Below are 22139 nucleotides of genomic sequence, written 5' to 3'. Positions count from 1 at the left end.
TCGCCTACCGAGCAATAAAGAGAACAGCCCCTCCCTACTTGCAAGCAATGGACAGTCCCCAAACCCCTGCCCGATCACTCCACTCTTCCACCTCGGCTGGCCACCTGGCACCGCCACCTTTACGAGGATGCAGCAGTCGCGCTGTTCAGTCACGGCTTTTCACTGTCTTGGCACCCCAGTGGTGGAAATTGCTTCCCGCTGCTGTCAGGACTGCAGAGTCACTACCATTCTTAGGCCAAAGACTGAAGACTCATCTCTTCAGGCTACATCTTGACTGTCCCTCCTAAAGGCCTCTTCACCCCCCACTACCTCTCTGTACGGTTCCTCTACTGTTAATAAAAAAAAATGAATCCTTCCTTCTTCTAGCATTGTGACTGCCAATGGTAACTTTAGACAAATGTACTTGCTGCAAGTCGCTTTGGATAAAAGCGTCTGCTAAATGTAAAAAATGTCAAATATAAATGTCTGCTCTCCATTGGACCTCTCCTCTTAGTGACACTCTCTGGTGTCCAACAGGTGTTGAGCTGGTGGAGGGGACCCAGAGAGCAAATTAGATTTCCTCTCCACTCCAGACCTTGTAGCATATGGAGGCTCTCTCGCCTCTCTACAGCTCTTTCAATCACATCCGGACATACAGCAGAGCACCATAAGGCAATTAGAAAATATGAAAATATGAATTACCTAGCAATATCCCCCTCCCCCTATTGGGACATGGCCTGCACTTCAAAAAGCCAGGGTATTATACTGATCCTAGAACGCTTTAAATATGGACTACAACTTTTTTATTGTATTAAAAAATGTATTTGATGTGAGACGCTGGCATGACATTGAACATCAATAAAATAGTCTACATTCAAAATATTCAAAACCACCAAAGAGCTATGCCTCTATTGATCTTGTTGACAGTACCGCCTTTCTGCTTGGTTCCTGCTTGAATGGCATCGCATGGTGAAACTCTCTGCAAAGGACATCGGATTGTTCTTCCAGCCTGTCTCATCTCAGCTATGTGACTGCAGTATCCTTCACCAGATGGACACGCTACGTGGGCTTCATAGAGTCGGAGGAGTCACAGGACGTAAAACAGTAGCCTAATATCATGCCATACTCTAATGTAAATAGTTGAAATTTCTATATGCTGGTGGATCATATTATTGATTATATGATCATATTGTTGGCCAATGCAAATGTTGACAGGACTGTTCACATTAAATAAGATGTTCAAACTTTATATTCAAATTTGTGTAAATACATCGAATAAATCTTCCAAATTTAAGTTATTTCCCCATGTAATTTTTGTAATTTTGTCTGCTATTGAAGTTATTTTTAGTGAATACCAACGCAAACCATAACTAGTAGCAATGATAGGCTATACATGACACCCATTTGTATATTCTTGATCATAATAGAAATAGTGTAAGGTGCATAACAAACGTTTATATCAAAGCCATGTCATTACAGTTATTTTAATGAAAATATGTACATCAACATGTGTAAAAAATGATACATTATAATACTATATGTTGCAGGATACTGTGTAGCTAGAATATTTAATAACTATTTACAAGGTTCAACTGATGGATCAATACTGAACTGAGCATGTACAGAGAGAGTCAGCTCTGCGTGGCAAATATTCTTCAGTACCATCATTTGTCACATTTGACTGAATCTACTCATGCGCCTTCACTGACTGAAATTTGTTAGGATGTCCTTGGTGGCAATGTTGGATGGGAGACGTGGGCTGGTTAGGTAGCTACTTGGGTCTCTGTAGATCACAGTAGGGTCCTGTCGCCTGTTCAAGACTCCCTCCACTAGCCTCTTTCGAAACTGTGCTGTCTTGGACAAGTAGATCTTTTTCACGACCCAGTCCTTGGACTTTCTGGTGAAGAACTGGCTGTACCAGAGTGCTCCTGGGAGTAATGTCAAAACAATGAAGTGAGGAAACCAGTACTTGATAGAGAACCATAATGACATTTAGACAGCCTGATTTCTGCAGTCACATGATATGCTTTTTGCATTGTTTCAGCTAGATATTGTGACTTTGACCATTACACTGATTTGCATTATAATTTGATAAACAATAGTTTGTTGATAGATAATACAAATTAGCCCACCTAGTGGGAGAGGCAAAGAAAGATTCTAAGAAAGAGAGAAGTAGCTGTAAAGGCATGTCACAGTGAAACAAAATCTGCAACCCATTTCAAAAGTACGAAATATAGCAATCATACTTTACCTGACTATTGGTCTTTGGCCTGCTTGTGTTCCACATTCACACTGTGATCCAAGATGGACAAATGTGCACGCTGTTTCATTCCTTGATAACCCAAGTGCAGGCGTTTTGGGCAATATTTCAGGAGGGTTGAATTGTAAGCCTCCAGATGTCCTGCCACAATATAAATAGTAATGTATGTAAGACTGACTTTGAAGAAATTGTAGGTGATGAGATAGACACATTGTCATTGAAAACATTTCAATGCTGATATTGCCTACCAGTGTGTTTGAAAAGCACCATCTGGTCTTCCCACACCCAATTGTCCATCTGCAGTTGACAACGCCTCAAAAGCTTCAAACTCCTCTGACAGCCAGATCCTGTTTCCTCTGTCCCAAATAGACCAGGAGTGACACCTTTGAGAGTTTGTCTACCGGTTTGTAAGAATTAAAATTCATTCTGCAGGTATTTCAAGTTGATATGGAGAGTGCATGATACTTACATACATTTCATCACCAAGGATCAGGGTGGTCTGTGTGCCTATGGATGTGGTTGATGGGTGACATGGGTTTTGTTGTAAAGTAGTTAAAACATATTAGATGTTACAAGTCATGCTGTTTGTACAGTACTTTGAGCAAACCTCAACACATTACGGTATCTCAAACTTTGATAACTCATACACTGGTGGAAATAAGTAGACTACTTTGTGGCCTATTGTACTCATGCACAACACTTACAGCACTTTGCAGGTCCAGAGGCATGCCAGATGTTCCAGGCTGGACACAATCAAATCCCCCCTGCACACTGATGAAAAAAAATTGTTAAGAGTACAATTTACCAAAACACGTGGAAAACACAATATGCTGGATAGCCAAAGAAAAATAAATGCCTGGTGAAATAAAGTTACCCTGAGAGTTGCTAGCTTTACTTTCCCAAGTAGGCTACATTGCGAACACACAATGATCAGATAGTTGGGAGGGGGGATATTATGTTGACAACATGTTTTATAGAGCATCTCTTTTCTTTGCACCGAGTGAGCAAGGAGGGTTATTCAAACCTATTACATGAGCGGGTAGATGTATTGAGGGTGAGCACAGAAGGTTTAAACGTTTGACACATTAATGATGAATTATCAGATTTACCTGTGGGCGACTGCGTTTGTCTCCAGGTTCATCAGAAGGCCGCTTCAAGCTCTTGTCCGAAAATAGATGGAACTGCATTGCTCTTCAGATTATTATTTTTCTCACGGCAACCCAGTTCAACATCATGTCTCGTTCATAATGATCTGCGGTGAAATGTCGTCCACACACGCTGACCATACTCTTCAATGGCAATGTTTTTATGATATTGTTTGTTTTTTATTGCTAAAAGCCACCGCTTACAAAGCTCTGTGTTGATAAATCGTGTATTTCGGAGCATATTTTCGCGAACACAGTACACCACACCATTTTGTTGACCTTCTTCACCTGTCCTAATGACTGCACGCCCATTCCAATCAACACGCCCTAATCGTTTTGAACTCACCGCCCACTCCACCAATTTAGAGAGAGTGGAATCTTGGGAGTTATAGGAATTGAGTCAAATGGGCGATCGGGAACATCAAGGATGATCAGGACATTCAAAGTTAGATATCTACACTCAGACATCGTTTTGAAACACGATTTTTTTCTAATGTGTCCAATATGGACTACTGAAAACAACAAAACCACTGCATTACATGGTACAATTCCACCTTAAGTATATTTAATAAGGTCAAACTGATCACTATATAGTGTGTAGCTAAACACACCAGCATACAAACATGGATTCACACATAACAGGCCACTTAAATTCATCCCTCTCGAGATTTCATGCTGCTACATGTATAACGAGATAATTTGATCCTAGTCAGATCCATCTTTCAGATACGCATGGTGTGTCAAGAAAGACTGGTCTCCAGGGACATCCTCTTCAAATGTTTGGTTCCTGAAGTAGATTAAATACCCACCTCAATCAATCTGTGTCTTCGAGCATCAGCCTAATTGGATTAAAAAACCCTAAAGATACCAAGATATTTTGCATACAGTATGTTGTTTACCAACAGGGGTCTGGCCAAACCCCAATACTGAAAACATTAAAAAAGCCACAATCTTTCAAGTAATATTTTCATTTATAACAACAGAAAATGAATTGCTTTAAGTTTTACAATTCACACATAGTTAATAGTTTATAAGACAAAACCAACTGGTGCGAAAGGGGCTGTAAATGGGGTCCACAGACCCTAAATAGGGTCCAAGAATTCACATGCCCCAAATGTTTAAAGTCACTTGAAAACTATGTTTAGGGCACAGGCGGTGCCTTTACAAGTTGTACATGCCAAAATGTAACGTTAATCAAGACTTCTGATTAACATGTTGTCCTTTTTGTAAATGATTTGCACATATTTGCTCTGAAGGAGGTAATACTCCTTTTGATTATGTTGTTAACAGAGTTGATGTGCTAATACATCAAAGATGGTAGTGCAGTAGTGTTTCTGACACAAACAAGCAACCCTATATTGCAACATAAATTTTTAGGGAGAGCATAATCAGAATTATGGAATGAGAATGAAATGCCAGAATGCATTGTAGACACATGTGGATGGAGTCGCGCTATCTGAGACAATGCCCTAAAGCTCCTTGTAGTTTTCAAAACTATGTGATAACCCCCAAATACGTCACTCAGAGTAAAATCCTCAAACTAGCAATACCTAGTTTTTAATCTACGGAACGTACTTGGAAGCTGTTTTCACATGCCTACACATTCATAAGGTGATCTGGACAACTAGTGAAGTGTCCCTTTAATCATAATATAGGTCTTTCATGATCTGTTCCTTCATCTGAGTGTTTGATGAATCTCTTTCCCAGTACAATTATCTTTGTTGTAGAATTGAAAACTTATGTTAATTTAGTCTTTGAAACCCACAGCATCATGCTTCCGCACACCACCAAATAAAAAAAGCCAGCAAAACATTTTAAATATAGCTTGAAGTGCAATATGGTCCAAAAGATGGCCTGATTCTCACAGTTAAGCACATACTCAAATGAATAAACTAATCCCTACATGAATATTCTAACATCATTTTAAGTGAGATCTGTCAATTCAAAAACAACTCTATAACTATTTGTTTAAGTATGCTAATATCTACTGACAGAGGTATTGCCAGTGTTATGATGGCTGACTGGCACTCACAGGAGGAGTGGCTGCTGGGGAAACTCTTGCGGCCCTCTGACACAAGGTCTGGCTCTCCAGTACACAGCATCTTAGCATTCACCTGTCCGTCTGGGAAACAGCGCTGGAAGTAGTCTGGTCTTGGTCTGTGGGGAAAGGTACAAATGAACAATCTCTCTGAAAGTAGTTTGATCATTACTTTTGCCATCTATAAACTCTCACTGTGTTCACAGACATTTGTACAGTAAAACCTTCATTCAATTCATGTTGCAATTGTTTGTCCCTTACACAACATACTGTTGGTGAATAAAATGCATGGCAAGTCTACAACTGACAATTACACTTTTACTGTCAACATATAATTCCCTTAGTTTAGTGTCATTTTTCTATGTGGTTTATTACCTGCCAACTATCAACTTGATAGTGTTTGTAAAGACTCCATTCAGAGCCAGAGCCAGTGACACAGCTGTAGAGGAGACAAAGACAAGCACAGACACAGTGATTTCACTAAGGCATCAGTATCACAGCTATCATGGAACACACTGTAGAAGATGCTGCACTTACAACTCCAACAATAAACCTGAGACAGAGGACACGCTTTTATCTATCACAGATGAAAGATGACCTATGGGGAAAATGGTGTGCGCCATGTTCCATTGTGCTGCTTTACTTGGCTGCTTTGCAGAGATTTGGGAGCCTGTCTTAATGTACTAATAAAGCAGGCAATTACAGGGTTTCTGGGCCTTAGAGATAGTAAAGGTGACTGGAAGGATTTCAATCTTGTTGTTAACTATGTTTGAAACACACATCATTCCTCACAATGTACTCAAACTAGGCAGCAGAGCTCCTGGGTTCACACAGCAAAGTTTCACTGGATTTTCCCATCTGACTCTTTTAGCAATAGCTAGAGCACTAGTGCTGCATAGTCAATTTGAGCTGTTATTCTCTCTAAAACTCCCATGGCGTGTAACAGCCCTATCCATTCTGTAAATTGTATCCAAATGGGATTGAAAACTGAAACTAGGGTGAAGGACCAAATTAAGGTGAGAGTTTTCCAACAGAGATAATTGGACCTCACAAACAGCTATGACAAGTTACCAAATGCACTTGCTGAGGTGCTAGAGAAAAAAGAGACCCTTGCAGTACATTAGTGATGTTTTATTTTGTGTATACATCTGCAGTCAATTACATATATAGTATATGGTAATACAAGTTTACAGGAGCTTTACTTAGAGAAAAGGTATAGTCTTGTATACGATGCACCATGGTTGACAGGTACAAGTGCTACTGTATTTACCTACGGGGCACATCATTAGACAGTGTGTGCCCTTGTGGGATAATCTCAGTGCCCTGTAGCCCGTGCAGAGTTCAACCCATGCTCCCAGTGCACAGCTATTTCCCAGAGCTGTGGAGTGGAACGCTGAATTGTTATTAAACAGCTTGTTAATTTGGGCAAGCTCCATACAGCTCAAAGAGAACAAAATGAGACGTGTTCCATTTGACCAATTCAATTTGCTCATGAGTCGAGACAAAAATAGGAGATTAATTGCAATATGTTCCCTTTCTCTCCCCTCTCTTGGAGGAAACCAAGCGATACAGGACTTGAGATGATGGGGTGGTTGCTAAATCACACCACACTATGTACAGTAGATATTGGCTTATCTGTCTCCCCCTGTTTCTCTCTCTCTCGCTCACTGCACTGGAAACGAGAGCCCAGAGACTCGTTTGCAGTCATAATAAGATTGTTACCATTGCTAAAATCATAAATTCCCACAGCCAATATAAAGTATCATCTATGCCATTTATGTTAAATTTCCAAAAGGTATTCTATATTCAATGCAATCTATATTGTGACTGATAATTACTGTACACAGTATTTAGAGGTAGTTGTGGTAGGTTTTTGGGTTAGCATGGTGTGGTTTTGAGGCAGTATATTCACTTTACCTCATGGAAGAACAAACTGAGTAAGGGTGACAGTACTGTACTGTGGTGTAGGTACTGTAGATTACTGTAGATGATTAAGCATTGCAGCCATTCCATGCACTGTGTTGAATGCACTGTTGAAAAGCCTGGCCTAATATCAGCTTTGACTGCACATTATTTACCATAATGATCTCAATAAATGCCAGTTCATTTACATTTCTTTGAGAGATGTTTATGATGGATTATGAGACCCTTGTGAAGACCTTTAGCTGACTAAGGGCTGGTTTCCCAGACACAGGTTAAACCTAAACTTGGACTAAAATGCATCTTCAATGGAGATTCTTTATTGAACATTTTATTTAGTCCAGGACTAGGCTTAATCTGTGTCCAGTAAACCAGCCATAAATGTATAGCTGCAAATCAGCAGTCAGTTACCATTTATGGGATCATTGTACTTATCAGGTTTTGATGAAATACAAACTTGTCTTCCATTAGAAGTAGCAAGGGGGCCACTGTGAAATGTAATATTCTGCCAAGAGCCAAAATTTGCATTGGCTTTCGTAAATGAATGTGAGGTCTTCGAATAATAGCCTCCTTTCTCCATTTTCCTCTACTCAGATTGATTATCCTTTCTACAGTCTGATAAACCCAGTAGTCCTCTATTCTCTGTAATAGGGTTGTTAAGTACTACTCAGGACTGTAATCTTTACTGATGCACTGTGCAGTCATCCTCTCTCTCACTCTATGTATCTGCTTAATTGGATTTGTGTTAAACTTACTTAATGCTTTCTGTTGTGCTTCAGCCCCTCTGGGCCTCCCAACACACAAAGGAAAAAGTAAAACCAACAGAATGCTCAGACTGCTTGTTCAGAGTTAAACAAATAGCATGAAAATGTAAATGGATGTAAGCACGCATTGTTGCTTTTCCATTAAATTGTCTACCTTGTCGTAAAACACAGTTTCTGGAGACCAGCAGACATACAGTAGATGAAAAATAGTACTTTGTTGCTGTGGATAAATGTAAAAAGCATGGTGAGTGAAATAAGAGCACAAGACGTCCTTATTGAGGTTACTCAATACTGTACAGTACATACCTAGACAGGCTTCTTTGATTTCCGTCTTGTCTGTCCGCCGAATGATCTTCACTACGAATATCACAGCCAATGGTGTGAGAAATGAAATTGCCTGAGAAGAAAACAAAACAATGTAATCAAGAGACATACAACACATGTATGTGCCCATCATATGTATCATCATATGCACAGTATTCATCAGAGGCTCAGTTATTACATTGACATTGTTGTTGCTGATTACAGAAACTCCCAGGGAGATCCACTAACTCTATTTTCTAAACTAGTGACAAAATGACTTTTCTTGTGCAGGATGACGAATCTAACTAAATCAGTTTTAATCCAAATAGAGCCAGTTGAGCTGCAAGAGTCTCCTGTACCAAAGGAAGAGTTCTGTTTGATAGGAGACTTGGCAATCTCAACTCCCAGGTAATTATTCTGAGATAGAAATCCTTGGGCCATTTAAGTCTTTAGAATCAGATTACCAGTAATCATATCAATCTTTCTTTTCTTATTAAAACATTATCTTCATGTTAGAGAGAAGGGAGGATTCATTAGAAGACAAGCAATGAAAGAGGCAGTTTACTGTCCGGATCTGAGTTGAGGGATGACTAGTGTTGGAAAAAGGAGACTGATGAATTACTTAGGTTTACTGATCAGTGATAGATGTGATTACAATTATTTTGTCGGAAGGTAGGAACAAACTTTTTACTTTTTCTTGTCATTAAATCTGTGCTGCTCATTATAATTCTGTAGAGCAAATAGCATTGTGCTTAGTTCGTAAAGATGATAGTTAAAGGCACATACAGGTTGAACATATTATGACTGTTGCTTATAATATTATGTGATATTGTAACAATAACTGGGACTACTCTGCTTGTTTGGGATTTTGAATACACTTTGATTTATTGAACCCTAATCTAAAGAGTCATACACTTGAAAGTCTGCTGCACAACACACAGTGGGGTACATGGGGTTTCACTGGTAAAAGTGGTTTTACTTTTGCATCCCTAAAGTGACAGGTATAAATAGATCTACGCATGAAATAGTGTACTAATGTCATTGGTAGAGAGAAGGTCAGGAATAGATATTCGCCGTAGATATTCACCGTGGAAGCCTAATAATATCACGCAAGAGAGGAAGCTGGGATACCTGATCATTAAGTAACCATAGAATAGAGACAGAGTTTCTATTCTAAGAAACGGAGATACTGCGGAGAACATGAAAGGTTTTACATTCATTAAGAGGGCCTTAATGGAATGGGATAAAACATGGAATAGTTGAGTAATGGTTCATGAACTGATTGAACTTGAGACTTGACTGCTGAGTCTTATTTCTAGAAGAGTAAAACAAGGAATAGCCAAGTAATGGTTTAACCTGATCAGTTGAATTGGAGACTTGAGTTACTTTTTGATTTGGTTGTAATTATATAAGATTAAAAGTAATATATAAAAGGATATAAATCAATGATATTTGTATGGTGCTGAAATTTAAAGTAGAAATAAGTAAAGGAACAAGTAAAATACGTTTTTGTTATTAAATGACCAATGCAAATAAAGGGTATCAAATAAGGAATATTTGTTTAGCAGATCCATCATACCCCTTATTGGGATTGTTATCTGAGAGTTGAGCAGCCTTGTCCAGGCCAACAAGAGTAAGATTCCGACATAATAACTCTTAGGATACATCTTGTTCTTGGATGAGTGGGCATGTAGCTTTGACACTAGGGCATGGGGCATTACAGCCATGGTTACAGTGTGTGACTGTGTGTGTGTACATGAACCTGATGCTCTGTTGTATGTCCGCATAAGGCCAAGAAGAGAGGTAACATCCTGTAAGAGGAGAAATTTATTTTTCCTCAAGCCTCCTTTAATTTCTGCATAAAGTTCCAGGTATCAGGGACAATTTAACAGAGTTGACAGAGTAACTGAGTGTTTCCTGTGATGCATAACCTCCTCCTCTCTTTCATCCTCTGATGTTTTACTGGCCTGTCATTGACCAAGATCCTTGGGCACTCAATTTGTGACAGCTGTCGCCATTCATTATGAGGCACATAGAAAACAAGAACTCATTTTAACGGAGTGCAGTTATTAGCCTATGGATGTATCCATTCCTGGCTTTATACCACTCCAGGTGATTGGCACATGTAGGGTTCTGAGTATTGATGGTTGTGATGATACCGAGAATAAACGACAAACACTTGAATCCAATTCAAGATTTATTAATGACTGGTTGGGACGATCTGCAGAGAAGAATGGGAGAAACTCCCCAAATACAGGTGTGCCAAGCTTGTAGCGTCATACCCAAGAAGACTTGAGGCTGTAATTGCTGCCAAAGGTGCTTCAACAAAGTACTGAGTAAAGGGTCTGAATAATTATGTAAATGTGATATCAGTTTCTTATTTTTAATAAATTAAATTTCTAAAAACCTGTTTTGGCTTTGTCATTATGGGGTATTGTGTGTATATTGATGAGTGAACAAATGTATTTAATCCATTTTAGAATAAGGCTGTAACATAACAAAATGTGGAAAAAGTGAATGCACTGTGTAAACCCTTGTAAATGAAGATAGATTATCATTGAGTTTATAAAGGTGGACTAAAAGGCTATTTAGACCAATAATGTATGCCGAGAAGTGCATTGTGTCTCTAGCTGGATCTTTCCCAAGCCACCGTTATCATCTTACACTGTATATTTGATTATTTTGCTTATGTTTCATGTGCCTGTAACCGGAAGAGGTGCTGTCTGTGTTATGTTTGTGAAACCAAGAAATAGAGAGGAGTTGAGGAGGTGCTTAAAATGGTGGTGGTGGATTTCAAACGGAATCTTCTTTCAAACTGGGAATTGAATGCACATTCTCACCTGCAAAATTATGGCATCTAAAGGATGTTCAGCTAATTCCATGTTTGTGCAAAGCTTGCAGGTTGTGTTGCACGTAAAGCAGAAGGCGAAACAGGAGGGGCATTGTGAGCGGCTCAAGTGGAACTACAGCAAAAACTTTAGGTGAGTGAAGACTTGCTGACAACTTCCTGTCCCCAGTGTTTACTTCCTACATCACCAGAATCTCAATTGATAGATGAGATTCTGTGTTCCGAGATTATTCAAACTCCATGATCTATATGGCTCTATGATGCACTTTTCATATCTATTGACTAAAGCTTAGCACATACCCCAGAAGAGAATTGGATGCTTTACAGGACATTGATTATCCTAAATGACTAATTTCTATGGTGCACAGATAACTTGAGTAGAATAGAAGCCCAGCAGACTTTCAAGTGTGAAGTGTTTTATTTTTTTTGTGTTATGGCTGTAGTGTGTTGTGTGTGTGTGTGTGTGTGTGTGTGTTTTTGTTGTTCCCTGTGCCTCTTCCAAGGTTACCGCCATTTCCCTTCCTATTGCCATGGTGACGGCATAGGTGCGCACACCTGTTCATCAAGGGTGGACTGTAAAAGGCTGGGAGGAACTCACAGATGTTGCCAGTGGGCCATTCAGCAACCTATTGTGTTGTGTGTGTTGTGCTATAGCGCTCTTTTACTACGGTGGTAGTGTGTACCGGTGTTGGTAAATTTGACTCTCTTTGAGAGTGTGTTTAAATTGCGGTATTAACCTTATTTTGCTATAACTGCTATCTTTTGTTACATCAGTCCTCGCTTTCTCCCCTTCTTGCGAAGGTAGTTTTCAGTTTGCGTTTGCAAGTTCTCAGAACTTTGCTATTATTTTGTATGATCAATAAATTATTGGTTTATCTGTATTCTCCTGTCTGCCTCCGCTTCTTTGTCCCCCGGTCCACTTTATTGTTACTCCCCTCATCCCCTAGACCTTATTTGCGGACGTAACATTTTGCAATTAAGTACAAGGAGTAATAGAATGAGTGTACAGATGTAAGACCTTGTTAATTCTACTTACAAACATGACCCTCTTGGGGATGTGGTCAGACTCCACCAGGGGGTTCTTGTAGAGCCACAGCTCCTCTGGCTGGATCACTCTCTCAAAGGGCTCCAGGAACTCTGTGAATCTGAGGAGAGGCAAAGACACACAGCTCTTATCTTTCTATCTAAAGTTCTCCACGCTTTCATGTCTCAAACATATCAGTTATTCTCTGACAATGGAGAACATGTGGGCACTCTGTAGAATAAAGAGGAGTATTTAATTCAGAGTACAATTTCTGCTGAGGTTGAATTGATATTGAACAATTGTACTGGTCTGCTAAACTTGGATGAAAGGATGAAATAACATTGAGACAGACAGCCATGTAGTTGTGATGGCCTAACACCAAAATACTTTCACTAAACGTTCTGCTGTGTAAGATTCATATGGAGTGCCACAGATTAGTATGCCCCAACTTTCTCCGGCCTCTCCCTTGCTACCCAGGGATCTGTCAAACCCGACCTTGTTCTCTCCCTGACAAACAAAGGCTTTCTGTCACCCCACTCACAGAACCTTTCTATCTCACCCTGTGGGTTTTGGTCTCAGGCCAGGACTTACCTTGAGAGTGCCTAAAATCAAGTGAAAAAACCCGACCAGCACAGAGAAGAAAACTCTGGAGGAAAAGTCCTTCAGTGATTGAGAATCTGTGAGGTTGTGTGGTGTAGGACCCAGGAGCAGAGAGGAGACGAGGGAAGGCAGTTGAAAGGTAAGTAACTTTACTAGTAATCCGCAGGAACAAACAAAAGAAACACTAGAGAATAATAATAACAAGGAAAACTCAAGAGAGATGAAGAGAAGGAATAAACTAAGGAAGGCTTGATAGGCTGGAGCATAGCATAGGAGAATTCAGGCTAAGACACAGGAATAACAGAAACACACACTTCTTATAGGGTATGGTCCTAATTAGTAATGGGCAACACCTGTGAGCCAATAGTCTCTGGGGGCGATTTCTGCCACCCACTGGCAGCCAGACAGAAGCGTGACAGAATGTAGTTTTTCTAAATAAAGGTAGGAATTTTATATATGTATATTTGTAAGTCTAATAATGATTTGTGATATGATGTTTATTTTCCTAAGAGACTTGGAATGTCATTTTACCACAAAGGCACCCCAATCCCATGCTCTCGGGTGACAAGGCCAGACTTGCGCCGTGCCCTAACTGATGTGAACCATACATCCTGGTTTCTTGTTTATCTCTTACTATAAAATTGACTGCAAACTCTTTGTGGGTGCCACTTCCCTGCTGCCCATTCTCCTGGACAGTAGTCTAGTGTCCCAAGTTGACTTGACTAATAAATTGTCTTTATTCAACTTTCAATTTAAGTATCCACCTTCTTCCACGCATCATTGGATATTATTCTTCAATATCAGAAACATCATCATTACAATTTGGCTACTGTTCATTTACTGTTATTTCTCTACAAGCAAATGGTTCTGATGAAAGTTTGTTTTTCACCTGAGTATTGTAAGTACTGTATCCTCACAGCATTCATGATGAATAACACTGATAATGACACAACATTCTTCATTAAATTCCTAGTTTTTACCAATACTTCTATCCTTCCCTGATTGTTATGACTCATTTACAGAGAATGTTATTAAAGATCCCAGGGATTCTAAACTCAAACACATTGACGTGCATTCTCAGATAAAGTCAGTCATGCCATATCCACCTTCTCCCCTAGTGTTCCCCCCACCCCCTCAGTCATTAACCACAGTATACAGTATCCAGTATATGTAGGTATACGTGTCACTCTACAAGCCTTATCTCCAACATGGCCCCATTGCCTTAATGAGTTTCTGCAGAGACACACGCACGCACGCACGCACGCACGCACGCACGCACAAGACACACACATTGAGAAGATAAAGTATGATTGAGCTGCTGCAGGAAATGTGTTTTTAAGGTGCTCTCTGATGTTAATGTCATGATAGAGAGCGAGCGACCCCACTATCGAATATTAATGGTTGCATTCAGGGCCATATATGTCCACAAAGGCCACAATCCTCCTTTCATTACACCTCTCTTCAAAATGTAACATTTGCCATTATGAAGCTTGGGTTAGTTGAGACAGGACACTTTAAGTAGAGCGGTGCAGCTGTCAGGTGACAGGACAGCTGGTTTCACATGTATGCAAACACATCCATCACATTTTCAAAGGACAGGGCTTAAACGCAGCCGAGTTGTAACACTCCATCATAGTTAAACAGTGTCACATGATCATACAGGCTATGAGAGTAAGCTTTGTGTGGTTGTCCCACCCACCGCCCCAGCCTCCACTCTTTCGGTCGCTCTGTATTTAGCCTACCTACATGGGCTCCCTGCAATATTGGTATTTGTATGTTATGGTCGTTTAAACTCCAGGCAGAGAGCGGAGCCATCCAATTATACCAAGCTCCTCAAATAAATGGTCAAACCGACATGAGAGTCCAGACGGAAATACTGTTATACTGTATGGAATGCATGCCATGTGGCCTCCATTCACAATTCAAGTCAAGGTCGACATACTGTGTGGGGCAACAGGTGAATCTTGACAACACATGCCTCTTTCATATCCAAAAGTAATTACCTTTTCTGATTTCAAATTACAGCATAGAGTAATATTTTTCCTCAGGTGGAGGAACAGCTTTAAATCCCCTCTTCAGGCAGATCAGTAAAACCCACAAAGGATTTCCCCTGGCTGGGGTTCTGGATTGGCTTTCTACTTCTTCACTCATTCATAGTCTGCATATACTATAGGTACAAGAGGACCTATAGAGGCTCCAAACGTCTCACAGCCAAACCCAGAGTTTAAGTAAAGAGATTTATTTAATTCACTCATACTGGATATGAAAAGAATGATCTTGCCATTGAGATTTGCCATCCGATATGTGAGCAATCACAGTGACATCCATTACAGGTCATGACAGAGTGGGCATTCATCACTATAATGGCTCCAATGAGCATCATCATAATCATATTAGTGGGGCTAATGCCAGAGCAGAGAACAGAAATGACCCATAGTAATGTCAATGTGCCTGATAGGATAGCTCAGAGCGTCACACATATAAGGCCAGCAGGAAATGACACACACCGCATGCTCTCCAATTTATCCAGCTGAGGATTGATTGTGTGAGAGCATTGCTCCATAACACTCCAGTGGTGTGTGTGTGTGTGTGTGTGTGTGTGTGTGTGTGTGTGTGTGTGTGTGGATGAAAGGGGGAAAAGTAGAACAAAAGAGTTAGTGAGAATTAGACAGAAAAAGAGAGAGAGTTTAACAGAGAGATGGAGAGGCTGAGCCTGTCTGTACAGTTGTATTTTTCTGCAGAAGTAGCCCTAGTCCCAGACTTTCATCACTGTTAGAGCGGGACCTTGGGGTGTCTGACACAAACACTAGCCACAAAAGATGATTGCAACCGCCGTCCATAAATACCACTCACAGGCCTCGGCTCTTCTAAGGAGAGTAGTTTATTGGCTTTGATTTGTCCTCTCTGTAAGGTACCTTTAACAAGGACCAAAACCTAACCTAATGGCTACATTACTAACACAACAAAGATATCCTATTAGATCCTGTTTGGTAACACTTTATAATAACGTTATTTGTAAGCCATTTAAAAACCATTAATAAATAATGAACTCACTATTAACAAATAATTAATAATAATTCAGACAGTTAGAAACATTATTAAATGTTTAGTAAACAATAAGTAAATATATTCATAAGCATTTGAAAATGGTTCACAGATGATTTGTTATACATCTTTTAATTATGTTCTAATTAGTCATTTTTACAACACTAACAAATGTTCATAGATGTTTACATAAACCTTTATGAATACAACTTACTGTATATGTTTGCTGTGTTTCTCATGTGTTACAAATAGTTTATAAATGCATTTATTTATCACTTATTAATCATTTGTAAATTATTTTTGCAGTGCCCAATATAAAATTGCAACTATTCAGCGTTTATAAACATTAAAAAAAGGTGTATAAACCATTTATAGACCTTTGGTGCAAATTGTGTGATCATCAACCCACAAGAAGCAGAAAGAAGAAATGTGTTGGATTTTTAAGTGAATCGGTTATCAATTATTTATTCTAGTTTTAATTCCAATCTTCAGATGTCCACAGGTTAACCCATCTTTCCCAGTATATTATAATTTTATTATTTCCTTTTGCAATACATCCTTCTATTTGAATGTATATTTGTGCCAGAATTTCCCTAAAGATTCATATTTGACCTAAGAGTATAATCATATTTCCCAATGAATGGGCTTGGTATTTTAGATCCCCTAACAATATAATTTGCAGGTCGATCTACAAACCGATATTATGACACCATTCCTGAACCTGAGTCCAAAAGGTAACAGTGGACAGTACCAAAAAAGACCATCTATAACACAGTACTTTGCAATTGCTCACTTACTGTATAGACGCCCTGGGCCATACTCAACATTCCTGAATGAATTTGCTGAGTTCCTGTCCAATCTGGTGACAGGCTGATAGGATTGTGGTACTTGGAGATTTCAACATTCATATAAATGATGATGCTGACTGGCTCAGAAAAGCTTTCTTAGCACATGTTGACTCAGTTGTTTTTGTGTTGTATCTGGACCTACCTACCCACTGTCATCATCATACTCTGGATTTACTTATATCTTGGTATTGATATGATGAAGGCTTAGTTTTTCCTGACAATCCTGTGCTATCAGACCACTTTTTTATCACATGCCAGCAGAGTAACACATTACTTTAGCCCAGAAGCTAGATATATTACTAGCCACTCTATACATTCTAGCACTGCTCAAAAATTTATAGAATCTCTCCCGGACTCTTTTTTACAACACACAGATCCCCTGAATAGCAAGTCGGCCACATTACTATGGAGGAATATAACTTCAAAAGAACCTTGACCTCATTGCTCCGCTCAGGAGGAAAAAGCAGAGACACAACAAATTAGCTCCCTGGTATACTGATGACTCCCATGTCCTTAAACAAGCCTCAAAAAACTTGAATGGAAGTGGCGCTCCACAAAATTAGACGTTTTTCACATTGCCTGGAAAAATAGCCTAGCCCAGTACAAACAGGCCCTCACAGCAAGGTCCACTTACCTCACAAACCTGATTCAGTATAACAAGCACTATCCAAAATGTCTCTTCTGTACAGTCGGGAAACTTACAAGTAGACAGCCTGGCACAAATGAAGTTGCCCATCACTTCAACTGTAATGACTTTATGGAATAGTTTGATGAAAAAATAGAGAATATCAGAAATCAGACTACAGTAGATAATGCGACAAATAAGGTGAGTATTGGTGAATCTGTAGAATTGTCGTAACTCCTACCTAGGATATGGTGAGAAATAGTAACATTTTGATAACTTTAGATTATATTAGCCCTGAGACATTCAGCAAACTGGTTACGTCTTAAGCCATCCAGTTATGTACTTGACCCTAGTGATAGAAGAAAAGTTGATTCATGCAGTTGATTCACACATTTTTCCTATGATTACTGTAATGCACTATTATCTGGCTGCCCAAACTCCTCGCTGAAAAATCTCCAACTAGTACAGCTGCTAGAATCCTTACTCGAACCAAAACGTATGATCGCATTACTCCAGTACTTGCATCTTTGCACTAGCTTCTGATTAAAGCACAAACAGACCTTACAATTCTATTATTAGCCTATAAAGTGTTACCTGGACTCGCTTCCTCGTATGTTGCTGACCTCATTCACAAGATACAGGGAAATTAGCTGTTTACTGAATCCCTGAATTCCATTCTCTGGAATAACCTACCTTTCTCAATTTTCAAATCTAGGCTCAAGACTTATCTCTTTAGTCAGTGTTACGACCGGTCCTAGCCCAATGATAAACCATCCTTGCTGTCTCTGTTTGGGGGCTGGCTTGCTCGGTGGTTACAGGGGCGCCTTCTGGTGGTGTGGGGGCTGGGTTGGCCTGGCCAGCTGCACTTCCCCACCCGATGCAGGAATACCACAGGGTTGGCATTGGTCTGTTGACCGTGTTTGCTATTGGGGGCAATTACATGCTCTCCTCTTCAAGGGGGGTGAGTGGGCACTGGCAGGTTGGGACTTTGGTCTGGCTGAGGTTGCTGCAGATATCCATCCCAATGCAGGCATGTGACACAGGCTACACAGATTGGGGGCGGTGGTGTTTGCCCTGGGTTTTATCCGGGTCTGGCTGTAGTCATTGTCTGCCTGATGCAGGTGTGCCACTGAATTGATATGGGTTGGGGAGGTGACAGCTGCTGCCTCGGCTGATTTCCCTCCCGATGCAGGCATACGGCCAAGTACCGTGCCGGCTGCGATGGTCGTGGTGTTGGCTCTGGGCGATTTTGGGCTCTTGCAGCTGCCCCCCCTACCCCCTGATGTACCTCTGGTGGGCCAGCCTGTGACTGAGTGGAGCCGGTGTAAGAGGATGCTGGCTGTGTCCTTTAGATGTCCCTTAGATGTGGCGGGGGCCTCAGGCCACCTGCTTTATGCTGATTCTCTCCTACTGTTTAATGTATCAGATTTTCAGTTTTCCAGAGCCTCTGATCTTGTGTTTTCCTCTTTGTACTTATCTGTCCAACGGGACATTTCCATTGCCAATGGAAATAGCCAATAATAAATAATAAGGGGAGGCTATGGCTGTAGATAAATTTGAGCTTGTGCATAGGGAGTCTTCATGGATGGACTGGTCCTCTCCTGGAGTAAAGCGACATGGGCCGATACAGAGAGGACGGGGGCCAATACAGAGAGGACATGGGCTGATACAGAGAGGACAGGGACAAGCCAGACAAGAAAGACAGCCCTCACAAACCAATAGCCCTGGTGGTGTCAGTGGGACCAGCCACAGCGGGGGAGGAGAGTATACCCTCCCCAGGGTGTACCTCATTGTATAAGTGTTTCATATCCTGTGGGGCGGTTGCAGCCTCATGTGGGGAAGAGGAGTCCTCGTTTACCATTTTGCGTGATACAGGAGCAGCTCAGTCATTGCTGGTGAAGGGGGCCATGAAACTGGCAGACACCACTGCTCTAGGCACATTGGCCCTGTTAGGGAGGGGGGAGTGTGGGTTATATCATCATCGGTGTGGTGCCGCCTTGCCAGTTAGGGTGAGTTTGTTATTGGAGGGTCAATTTGTTATTGGGTAATGACCTGGCTGGGGAGCATGTTTGTGTGACTCTAAGGGTGAGACCAATACCTGGAGATGCACCAGAATCTGAGGCCATGGAGAAGGGATATCCTGGGATATTCCCAGACAGTGTGGTTGCTCCCTCTCAGATCCCGGTCAAAGAAGGTCAGAAATGGGGAAAGGAGATGGCAGTGGGGTCATACATACAGGAGGAGGTTAATGATGTAGTTAACCCTCCAGGCTGAAGCCGTGCCACTAAGCTTGCCCTGTGAATTTGATGAAGCCATTTCATGGACGAGTCTCTGAGGCATGGGTGGTATATCCTAGGTTGAGGTAGAGCCGGATGAGGAGGAGGAGGACAAGGAGAACATGGCTTGTGCCCCCCGCCTCCGTGCCAGTAGGGGGTTGTTTGGTGAATGCAGAGGCCTGGGAGACCCAGCAATTTATCCTCTAGTCAGCAGGAGTTTGGTGGGGTGCCAGGGTGCTCTGTTTAGGGTACCCCAGGGTTAACCTCCTTGGCTACCCATCATGGGGAGATGGGTTATGCATCCTTATCGTCTCCATCCAAGAACAGGCACAGGCATCTCTGTAACAGCCATCTTCTCATGTCCTGTATAGGCTACTTTTATATCCAGTCTCAATCTCACTGAAACACAAAATCCTTACTCCTATCTCGCATGAAAATTCTGACTTGTGCTTGTTCACATCAAAGGGCAGCTAAAACATGTCCCTCATACTTGCCGAACAGTCGATGGAGGTCTCTGCTGTGGTGAGGCCAGAGGCCTGGTTTCCAATTCGGAATGAATAATACCCCCGGTACGCTTCACTGTTTAATGAATACTGTTAATGCGGAGTGGGATAAATTGGTCACATATTATAATTTGGTCACATATCAGCTATAACTTTGAGTGAAGTCTGTGAATGCAGAGGCGCCAAAACTGAGATTTGTTTCACTTGGATGCCACTATGTGCATTCAGTTCTTCAGTGGCCTTCCCAGTCACCGGATCTAAATTCAATAGAACACCTTTGGGATGTGGTAGAACGGGAGATTCACAGCTTGAAAGTGCACCTGAAAAATCTGCAGGAATTGCGTAATGCAATCATGTCATCATGGACCAGAATCTCAAAGGAATGTTTCCAACATCTTGTGGAATCAATGCTAAGAAAATGTGAATCTGTTTTGAGAGCAAAGGGAGGCCGTACCCAGTATTAGTATAGTGTTCCTTATAAAGTGTTCAGTGAGTGTATGTTTTTCAATTCTTTCCATTGTCACGCTATGACATGAGCAATGTTACATTACCTGATTAGCCAACTGTTGGAATCAACTGTCATCCTTAAAATACTGATAGCAAAAGATGCTATTTCGAACCGTGCCAATAATGTTGCTGGACTTGATGCAGCCTCTTCAGCGCACAGGGAACATGTACATAAAATAGATTTTGCACACCTCAAAGAGTTTCTCTGCCCCTTTGGCGCATAATTCACAGCTCTGCGTGCGTAAGGTGGTTCGGAACACCAATAATGTCAGCACTGTCAGTAAATTATACCAACAGAAGGATAGATCTTTTCAAACATTCACAGTTCTTGTCACCACGTTGTATTGGCTTTTGGCAGCACTTTACATGTCTTCACAACTCTTGTCTGCTGCAGCAGCGGCATTGAGGTATACTGCTGCGATGGCCGTATTAAACTTTTAAACACTGGCCTACTGTACATGGAAAATTAAGTACACAAGTACATTCATCACAGTTCAACAATACCTATTTGGAAAAGTTACTCAAAAGTACAACCAAATCATAAAGTTGATGTTGTCCGAAGATGACGTTGTCCGAAGAAACCTTTTGGGACTTGCTTTTTTGCATTTTCCTCTTTTCTTTTCCATAGAGGGTTCTGAATTGGGCCAATTTATCATCACCAATTCAACGCCTATCTTTTTTGTCAGATGAATATTCCAAGGGCGACAAAGCAGAACAACTATAGACAAGGAGATGAAACTGAGTTATTCCGCAACGTCTCCTCTTTTCTCAACTGCGACACATGAAAAGAGATTCAATGAAATATGTTGAACACCACAGTTCAAGACTCAGCATTCATGAAGCGTTATTGTGAGGAAAATAAATGGTCTTGGGAATACTACTCTTAAACTGTGCAGTAATGACATAAAACAGATTAAATATAAACATTTCTTTCAAAAGTAAGGTATGCAGCAAAGCCATCAGGTGCAGCCTCAGATCGTATTACTCCATTTGGATTACGTTATTATCTTTAAGGCTAGTCCATTTTCCAATCCCGATACTAAAAGTAATCTTTTGAATAGATCCCAGGGCCTATGTCAGACTAAAACAGATACACCCACAGTCACGCAGGGCAGCCCTATTTCATGGGTATTGATTGTTCTGTGACAGCAGGAGTGAGGAAGGCAGGAAGACCTAGCTCATATTAAACTGAGAGTTATCCAGCAGTATCTACTGTACATTTTAGGACATCCTCAGTTCTCAGGCGATAACGTCAGTTTTCAGATCAAAAGGATCTAGTTCTCAGATCAAACTGTTATACTCCCTCAGGTGTGAGATCAAACTGCCATACTCCCTAACACAAAAAGGCTATACTTCCTGAGGCCATACTGTAGATAAAAAGGCTATACTCCCTAAGGCTAAAGATGAGAACACTAACACCCTAAGGCCTTAAATAAAAAGTCTATACTTCATAA

General features: G+C 40.8%; 1 protein-coding gene across 1 annotated transcript in view; it reads right to left on the bottom strand.

Moving 5' to 3' along the window:
* The window catches only part of plpp4 (phospholipid phosphatase 4), a gene marked incomplete at both ends in the record, with an annotated part of 53616 nt that overhangs the window by 19657 nt on the left and 11820 nt on the right, over positions 1 to 22139 (bottom strand). The window contains 4 exons of the mRNA XM_083695240.1: positions 5417 to 5541; positions 5798 to 5861; positions 8413 to 8503; positions 12294 to 12402. Of these exons, the coding sequence (XP_083551366.1) occupies positions 5417 to 5541; positions 5798 to 5861; positions 8413 to 8503; positions 12294 to 12402 (389 nt within the window). The remainder of the gene's footprint in view (positions 1 to 5416; positions 5542 to 5797; positions 5862 to 8412; positions 8504 to 12293; positions 12403 to 22139) is intronic.

This window comes from Argentina silus (genome assembly GCF_951799395.1).
Source record: "Argentina silus genome assembly, chromosome: X".
Classification (NCBI taxonomy): domain Eukaryota; kingdom Metazoa; phylum Chordata; class Actinopteri; order Argentiniformes; family Argentinidae; genus Argentina; species Argentina silus.
This window is presented reverse-complemented; position numbering and strand designations above follow the sequence as displayed.